The 9,629-nt window shown below is 42.3% G+C and overlaps 1 protein-coding gene across 1 annotated transcript; it reads left to right on the top strand.

Annotated features, from left to right (window-relative positions):
• Nucleotides 1–2,174: 2,174 nt before the first annotated feature.
• Nucleotides 2,175–5,837, top strand: LOC137900020 (high mobility group-T protein-like). The gene is made up of 5 exons (XM_068744058.1): nucleotides 2,175–2,235; nucleotides 4,290–4,449; nucleotides 4,630–4,775; nucleotides 4,879–5,053; nucleotides 5,162–5,837. The coding sequence occupies exons 2-5, from the start codon at nucleotides 4,303–4,305 to the stop codon at nucleotides 5,300–5,302; spliced, it is 609 nt and encodes a 202-aa protein (XP_068600159.1). The 5' UTR covers nucleotides 2,175–2,235; nucleotides 4,290–4,302; the 3' UTR covers nucleotides 5,303–5,837.
• The last annotated feature ends 3,792 nt before the right edge of the window (nucleotides 5,838–9,629 follow it).

The raw sequence follows: 9,629 nt of genomic DNA, 5'->3' as shown, positions 1-9,629 counted from the left end.
TTCTCCTTCCACCCAATCCCGCCTCTCGCATGTGCCCTCCTCCCTTAAGCCCCTCCCGTATCTCCAGCTCTCCTGTCCTCTATTTTCCTTTTGATGACAAAATGAATTTGCATATCTTTCCCAGAGTGCTCATTATAATGCATTAACTGGCCGCCGCCTTGCCTCATGAGCAGCTTTCTGCATTCTGCTGTGGCATCTCCTGCAAAATGGAGACACAGACAGGCAGCATCATTCAGAAATGTGGCCTGAATCTGAGATTGGCATCGGGAAACTGTTCCCCATTCCCATTCTTAATTCAGATAAAAACAAGCTCTATTTGTCATTTCCCTTTGTTCCTATACTGATAAGAAAAAGCATATCTGAACACCGAATTCCTCATTAAATGCATGCAGATATTTAGTCAATTATTTTTAAGGATGTATTATATCTGTGTATATGTATTATTATCTCCTGTGGGTACATTCATTTTTTATGCTAATCATAATTAACTTGGGAAATTTCTAAATGTATTCATATCAACAACTATTTTTATAGATATGGAAAAGCCTTTAAATTCAGGTAATGTATTAGATTCACTTTAAATAGAGAAAAAGAGTAGGAAAAAGAGAGAGAGAAAAAAAAAGAGAAAGTAAGTCATTTTATCAAAGCCCCCTCTTTCAAAATCTCAGATTATTTTTACTGAACTTTTAGCAAGCAGACCTACACAATGGATATCTGTGTAAATCTGAACGTTTTACCATTGTTCCCAAGATGTATATTGATTTAGAAAAACAACTCTTAAAAATTGTGTGTATTATTATTCATTAATATCATAAAATATAATACATAAATCTGAACCTTTTTCAAATGATGACAGATGATCAGTCAATGATCATACAAACAAACAATTATACACACTTATTACATAACTTATCAGCCGTATACTGCATAAACAAACACACATGCATATGTATTTGTGTACACACACACACACACACATGCAGACACGTACACATGTATTATGCTCTCGTCTTGTCTTGTTCCAATTCAGTAAGGCTTTTATTGGAATTTAGGACTTCATTCATTTCATAGAGAGAGCAATGCATGCAGAAGGTCTCACAACTATGATGCTAACAGATCTACGAAAACTGCAATCAGCAAAATGTACACATTATTGTAATCTAAGAAACAGACAAGCAAAACTTTACTCTGTGTAATCATAAAAAGTATTCCTTACATCTTACTTTTTGCCAGATTTACTTTACCCCCTAACTGTGGCTTTAAACAGCAAATAATCTCCTCTTTGTTTTAATTAGGGATACACAGCTAGTGTCTGGAAGTAGCTAGTCCCGAAGATAACATTTGTCTGAGAGAAAAATATAAAAAAAAAACTGTGATTTAGGATAACTATTAATTCATTCAGCATGATTCGGTGTCTGTTTCTAAATCCTCATCACCATATTGATTCAATGCAGACTTTTAATTGAACATGAGCGAGTGTTAGTTAAATGTAATTAAAATATATATATTTGTGGAAATGACAATTGCTTGTTACAGTCACCGAAGGCAATCACGTCAACACTTGGGACAAAATTTAAATCGTGGGTTATGCGATAATTCAAAGTCAGCCATTAAGTGAATTTTAAGTGTGTTTATTCTAACTTGGAGTTGAAACCTTCAAAATATCAAATTCCACCCTAATTATTCCGGAATGGACGGTGAAACGCGTCCTCTGTGTTTTATAAATGAATGCGTGATGTTCTCATTATGCGATAATTTCTTAAATACGACCTACGTGCTAACGAGGAGAAAATACTCCAGAGCAGTTTGATGAAGAGGAGGGCACACACTTTACACCTGCCTCTTTCACCGACTTACATGCGCGCCCGTCCCGTTCATTTACCTCGCCTCACTGTAACACTGCGCTCAACGTAAGTGAATCCAATACTATAGCAAAACGCTCCACTACTACCAGCTCCAAAGCGTGCTCGGGCGGAGGATGTTTTTGTATCCACGCGCCTCAGAAAACTTCGGTGACGTTTCACAAAAGGCAGCCAATCGGACGTCGTCTTCTATTAGGACAATGAAACGCTGCTGTGCAATCGGAGGAGTGCCAGATCCGGGGCTGACCAATGGCGTGCGAGCCCCGTCGAGAGTAATGGTTAGCGAGCTGAGGGACTGAAGACACTGCGTATCGCCTGAGCTCCTTCACACACAGCCATTGCAGAGCATTGAGAGCCCAGAGATAGTCCCGAGGTAAGTATCGCACACGATTTTAAGTACTCCTAACGATGAGAATAAAGATAACATCTATTAATATCGCACTTATGCGCTTGCCATGTTAAATTTTGATATATTTTACTACTTGTAAAAAATTTTTTTAAATCTTTTATAGCCGTTTAAAAACAAGAAAACATATCTGGAGCGGAGGTAACGTTACATTGCCCTGCCTCAATGTAGACCAGACGCTCTATCAAAGAAAATTAAGAAGCGATTATTAACCCTGACAAAATTTCGACGGGGACCCGTCAATTTCTTAAATAGAAATAATTTTGTATATTACGGTGGTATTATTTCCCACAAAATGGAGTCAAATCAAACGGTAGATGTGGCGAAAAAAATTAGAAATGTCTCGCGTACGGTCAGCGACAATGGTAGAAGACTCACCGTTAGCTAGCCCATTGGCATTGCAGTGCATGAGCGAGGCTTGAATGGCTGTCACGCAAAAAAAAACAAAAACAGTGCGGGGTTCATTCCCAACATAAAAAAAATGTAAAAAAACTTCAGAAAAAGAGGAAGCGATTTAAAATACACGTAAACGTGTGTTTACTTTGAGAAAAATACAGCCAAGAAGACGGTGAAAAAAAAAGCAAATCCCCCCTCGCGCTCTGCGCTTTACTGTAATGGCTGACTGTAATTCAACGGGAAGCTACAGACGGGAGAGGCGCAGTTCGCGTCAACTTTTTATAGCGGTGTTTTCTCGCGAAACGAATCGGTAACTGTGGCATGTAACGACGGCAAAAGAAAATTCAACCTTTCGCGGTTCGAACGACCCTATCGCGACCCCCCAGCGATGCTCCGAAAGCGTTTTAATCGGCCGCCGAAACGAAGCGGGTCCCAGCTTGTGCCCGCTATCGCGCTTGACACAAAGAGAAGGAGCCATATTCTCCATGTTAGTGCATGAAGACGAGCGGCCATTTAGGAGCTCCATAGGAACCCAGTCAGTAGCGCAGCCCCAATGTATTACTGTACAAACCGGCCAGCGCAATGGGAATCAATCGGGGAAAGATTTTTTGACAGGATCGCCGGCTTTTCGGGCATTTCTGTCGAGTCACAAAGCGAAGCGGGAGGCGGGAGGAGACATTTGAGGGGGACTTTCTTTCATGAAGAAGCCATTCGCACAAAATGGAAGAAGAAATATTGCTGTCGTTGTTGACCTCCTTTTCCTTCAGTATGCGCCATTGCTACTCCGCTCGACGCAGTTCGGCCGGGAGTTACGGCCGCGTTTTAATGCGTAAGAATATAGAAGTTTCGGATATTTTAAATCAAGATGGAGGAAATATTTTTCAGAATGAGGAAAATAAGACTGTTGCAAGACGAGTCTTTTAAATGTTTTATTTTCAATAAATACGTCTTAATGTGTAATTTTGCCCTTTTTTTGTGTGTGTGTCCAAGTTATTTGTTTGATTTAAAAAAAAAAAAACATGGCACGGGGCTTTCTTTAAGGTTTTTTTTCTGAATGAAGATGAGTTTTAAAGGTATTTAAAATAAAATAAAAACAAAAACGCTTTTTTTTTTTTTGAAGCTCCATACGGAGACAGAGTTTATACCAGCCACTTGTGCTTTTGAAACTTTTCTTTTTTTTTTAGTTTAACGTGAAATCACTGCGGACGGGGAAATCTATTTCATGAGATTTCCCTTTTGAGTTTAAAAATCTGAGTTGATCATGGATCATTGCGTTGATGTAAAGGCCACGGTTCAAATTGCATCGATAAATAAAGTGATTTCCATTCCATTAACTCCGTGTGAGGAGGACCTTTTTATTCCAGCGAGTTGCTTTAACAGGTCCCAACTTATTACCGTTTGACAGCAGGGAGGGCGGGGTCACCCGGGTGGGCGGGGTCACTAACAATATTAGTGGCTCATTGGTTTTAATTGGCTGATCCATAAGGAAAAGGCAGTGTTGAAGGGAAGATAACAGTTTCAGGAAAGCCATTATTGGTGGATTTCAAGAACTTTTTATCGATTTTATTTGCCTAATTTTAAATACCTCTGCAGTTTCACAGCTAATATGCACTTTGAACTTTTAGATCGGTCGTCAGGATGGGGAAAGATGCGGGAAAGCCGAGGGGCAAAATGTCCTCCTATGCATATTTTGTCCAGACCTGTCGGGAGGAGCACAAGAAGAAACACCCGGAAGCTTCGGTTAACTTCTCTGAGTTTTCCAAGAAGTGCTCTGAGCGATGGAAGGTAGGAGAAAACAGATGGATGTCGATCTTAAAAGCTTCGCCCGTTCCTGATATTGGCTCATTTTACTTTTTTGTTTTTGTTTGTTATACTCTTAATTTGTTTCAGTATCCCTCCCAAACACGAGCGGATACTTGTATGTAAAGGATTTTTTCACAATCAGCAAGTGAGCTCTGTTTTCAGACGATGTCCAACCAGGAGAAGGGCAAATTTGAGGACCTCGCCAAGCTGGACAAGGTCCGTTACGACAGAGAGATGCAGATTTATGCTCCAGGCAAAGGCGGCAAGAAGAAGAGGTGCAAGGACCCCAACGCCCCCAAGAGACCCCCGTGAGTGCTGCACTTGCTGATGCCTCATCATCTTGTCTAGTGGAAGTGGGGGGGGGGGGGCGAGATTTCTCGAAGATAACGTGTTACTTGTACCTCCTCCTAGATCCGCCTTCTTCATCTTTTGCTCAGCGTTCCGCCCAACGGTAAAAGCCGAGCAGCCCGGTCTAACCATCGGAGAGATAGCCAAGAGGCTGGGCGAGATGTGGAACGGCACCCCCTCAGAGGACAAGCAGCCGTATGAGAAAAAAGCTGCCAAACTGAAGGAGAAGTATGAGAAGGTAAAAGAATTCCGCCGTAAATCTGGCGCGATGCTCGTTTATTTTTGTTCCGCTCTCCCTCCTGATCAGTTGCACTTTATTTTTTTCCCCCATTTTCTACCGTCCTAGGAAGTCGCATTATATCGCCAAAAGACCAAAGCACCTTCCGGAGCGGCAGGAAAAGCTCCCGCCAAGGTAGAGAAGAAGGCACAAGACGACGACGACGACGATGACGAGGAGGAAGAGGATGACTTCGACGACGACGAGTAGAAGGCAAAATGGCACGCGGCGGTCAGTTTCTTGTTCATAAAGCATTTAACCTCGTTCACTGAAAGAATATGTGTTAGTATCCAAGGGGTTAAAATAAAAACAACAACGGCTGTGTATATCACTTGTTTTTATGCTGTACTGTTCTTTCTTTCTTCTCCTTTTTGTATAGTTAACACTACACACGTGTCGTGTCTGTATCCTCCTGCCAGTCTTATTTCCCAGTGATAGTTCCTAGACCACTATCCTACCTGGTGCAGTGTGAAGGGGGGGGGGGGCTGCAGTATTTACCCTAGTTAGAAGTGCACAGCACATAAATGTTCAGAACTAGAGATGAGTGGTTCTTCCTCTTTTCCAGTTTTCCTGTGTGTTCTTATTTTTTAAAAAATGACATGTTATCAGAATTGAAGTATCACAGTTTTACTGATCTTTACGTACCACTGTAATAGCAGAAATAATAATAATAATAAAAAAAACACCTTGTTTATTGTTGAAATTTAAATTGCTTTTGATGTCAATAAACATTTTCTTTTTTTTTTTAAATAAAGCTGTTTTTTTTTTTGGGTTCGAGCGTCAGAAGACGAGGCAGCTCAATGGAATCGAACCTGCTTCAAAGAACTGATCGATAGCAAACGACTTCTGTTAGGAAGCAGCCGCGACTGAGACGGTTCCGTTTGTTCGGTGACACAAACATGCCAGGAGACACTTTAAATAGAGCAATAATTAGGACTCGTCGCCACAACTTAATGTCCCCGTGTGTGTGATCTTACTACAGTTGTATTTAAATGAGCCGTGTGTTTCAGCCCCCCCCCCCCCAGCCCAGGTGGAGCTACGCTGACATCCTGTTTGATTTAGCCCCGTCTCTCTGGCGTGCCGCTCCAGGTCCCCTCCGGGGTAAAGACGAGCCTTTATGTAATACGGATTATGTGATTTGAACAACACTGTGACAAACAAATATGGCTGCTGGGTATAAACAACAATAAAGGCACATATGTACGTAACTATGTTGTGTTAACAGTTTACCCCATGGGGGTTTATGAGACAGAGGGGGGGGGGGGGGGGGTCTGAACATAGACTCGCATACGCAAGACACTGAGCCATAAAGACCTTTCTGATCTGTGGTGTAAATTACAAGCATGTGCCTTCTCTCCCATGCCACTCCCTGCACCGGGATCAGCTGCGGCCTGCTGAACAAGCCTTGATATGGAGGACAGGCAGATCCAGGGCAGCTGACCTCTGGACCTCTGGACCGTTAAAGCCCAGTCTGTCCCAGAAGCTTGCTGTCCCTGATCTGTCCTCGTTCTCACTGATGGTGCTCTGTTGTTGCACGTTGAATTCCAAATCAGGAGGCGACCATTGTGAACTTATCTCGATGTTTTCTCAACCTTGGGGCCCCGTTTATCGTAAATGTATTGTCTACAATCGACTGTCCTCGTTCCTGAAGCACCGCCGCATGCAAGCCACCAGGCTGTCAGTTTGCAATATGGTCTCGCGTTGTCATTAAAAGCAGGATTTTGGAAAGCATTTTTAAATAAAAAATGGTGAACGTTTGGCTGGCAGGTTGCCCTTCCTCTGCCGGAGTGGGTCCGGCCTGTGGAGGGGCAGGGGACGGGGAGAACTGCCGGAACAGTTGCAGCGCCGTGCAGCTGCTCTCAGCTGTTGATCAGCGTCTGTGTACAGAAGCGCTGCATACAGTAAAGACGGATTAGCTCCACAGCGCCCCCAGCGGGCGGCGAAACCTTTTTGATCTCATCCAACATGAGGCGTCCTCAAAATCACTTAGTCTCCGGGCGACACCTAGTGGCTAAATACAGCAACTGCACGGTGCAAGATAGGTTTAAAAACCCAGCCGCTCTGATAACGCAGGTCAAATTAAATTCATACAATCGGCTACAAATTGAGAGTAAATAATATTTTGAACCGGCGTTTCGTGTCTTGAGTAAACGAGTTTATGTAAATAAATACATGTAAATAATAAATACACAGTCTATTAATAGACAGCGGCTTGAGAGTCCTCTACAAAGTCGAAATGAAATCGGTTGATTTCCTGAAGGATGAACCTGTTCTATTGTAGAAATGTGGATTTCATCATGAAACATGTCCAATTATTAGTTGAACAACTCAGCAGCTGAATTCAGGAGCTTAATGACGCTTATTTCAGAGGCACAGCAGATCATCACTGGGACATGGGTCTAACAATGTCCTTTTCTATGAGCTATTTTATTTTATTCTGGTCATTTGTAATCACATTTTTCACACATTTGGTGGAAGATAGCTCCATTGACTTGCAATGTCCCCCAAAATGTCAAAGTGATCCAGAATTCAGGATCTCTTCGGGATCATCACCAACATGTAATAATCATTTCCTGAGAATCTCATCAAGAGTCGTCCAGAACCTTTTGAGTTATCTTGTTAATGGACAAACAAACAAACAAACACCGGCAAAAACACAACCTCCTCGGAGGCGGTAATTACTAATGAGGTACTATTACATTGTTTAAAAGTAGCATCGTCCTCCCCACCCAACACCAGCCACTCTCATGTCCTCCCTCACTACGGCCATGTGTCTTCTGACAATGATTCCCTTATGAATGTTAACAGCTCCTAACGAGTCTAATTGTCCTGGGGAGAGGGGGCGGGGGTCTGGGTCCTTTTTTTCTCCTCCAACAGGAGTATAAGTATCTGGACGCTCTACCATCTAAAAAACACAATTATGTACGTATGTGTGTGTGTTTGCCTCCAATCCTCAGTAACATTTTCTTTTAAATCAGTTTTCAGCCCTTCATAGGGGTTCCGTCATCCTTCTCGCTATAACCCCCCCCCCCTTTATTATACATAGAGAGCACTGCCTGGAGAACAGCGTGATGTCATCTCCTTTTATTATTGTCTTCCATGCTCATTTTGCATGATCACATCCTGCGGTCAGCGTGACCTGCTGAAGTCATGTTCCCTGAAGTGAGCATGTCAAGAATATGCTACGGTGGTGGAACCGTTTATGACTAATTGCTGTTTTCAGGTTATATGGAGAGATAATCTCACCAGACTGTAGGTGAGTTGTTTATTTATTAATAATAATGATAAACAACTGCCTGTGCTTTATTCCATGTCGGTGCATTAAGGCTATGAGGCAAAATTACTAGCAACTCCCACTAGGTGATGCTGTTGTTAAAGACTAGCATGAAATTGGACATTAAAATATTTCTTTATTAATGCAACAAGCAAGATTTTTTTTTTTTTTTTTTTTTACTTGTAAAGTGAATATTATTTCATTACCTCTTTCTTTCTTTATCCAGGTAAATCAGTTGAGAACACCTTCTCATTTATATTGATGACCCGGCCTCGACGCAACGCAAGGTAACACAATGTAAAGGAAACTTTTGTCGTTTCCTTTACACAAGCAGCAGCACTGTTTAAACCTCTGCAGCTGTGTTTCTGCATTGTTTCTCACAACGCAATAAAATATGCTCAAATCCTTTCGCCGCTTACTTCCTCAAAGAGTCAGAAACAGAAATCAGCCATGACACATCTGCACTAGAGCGATGATGGTGGTTAGAACTGTGTGGTCAGAGAATAAGGCGAAGCACGGGCACACAAATGAAGATTTGTTTTTAAGTGGGCGAGAAGTCTGAAGTCTGCTGCTACAGATTCAGCTCTCATCGTCACGATTACTCAAACTCTCGGTGTACAGATTCTTGCTTGCACACTTTTTTTATTTTGCATTTTGAAGTGGACACATTGCTGCAAACACTTGAGTGGGCGGCTAACACAAATGTTCTTGTGAAATATTGCTATCCTGTTTTGGTGGTTTTGTAAACTCATGCGTCACTTTAGGGCTTTTGTTTTTTTTTGTCCACCTGTTTGCGTGAGGCGGTGCTGGCAGAAGTTGTCAGGGCAGAAAATGTTCTCTATTCTACAACGGAGCACCGACGTCATATTGAACAGCGATAGAGGCCCGGCCACAGGCGATGACTCAGATCAGGACGAACCGCTGCTACAGCAGTAGATGAGAGAACAGTAGCAGGTGTGCTGAGTCATGATGATCTGACCTGACACGGGGACAAGACGTCCAGGTTTTTGCAGGAGAACAATGCCACAGTGCTGGAATGGAACCTGCGACTGAACAATGGATGACATCATCTGGAGGTTGTGTTATTCCATGAGGAGGAACTTTACTACCATGTTGTATATTAAGTAGTTAAAGAGTAATGGTTAGCGTCAGTGCTTCTATATGTATGTATCTAATGGCCCTTTTACTGCCACCAAGCTCTGACCAAGACCATGGTCTCTGCTTGAGTACTCAGACACAAGTATCCGAGTACAAGGTTTGTCA

Source organism: Brachionichthys hirsutus, chromosome 10, assembly GCF_040956055.1.
Source record: "Brachionichthys hirsutus isolate HB-005 chromosome 10, CSIRO-AGI_Bhir_v1, whole genome shotgun sequence".
Lineage (NCBI taxonomy): Eukaryota > Metazoa > Chordata > Actinopteri > Lophiiformes > Brachionichthyidae > Brachionichthys > Brachionichthys hirsutus.
Note: the sequence above shows the minus strand (reverse complement) of the source record. Positions and strands in the feature narration are given on the sequence as shown.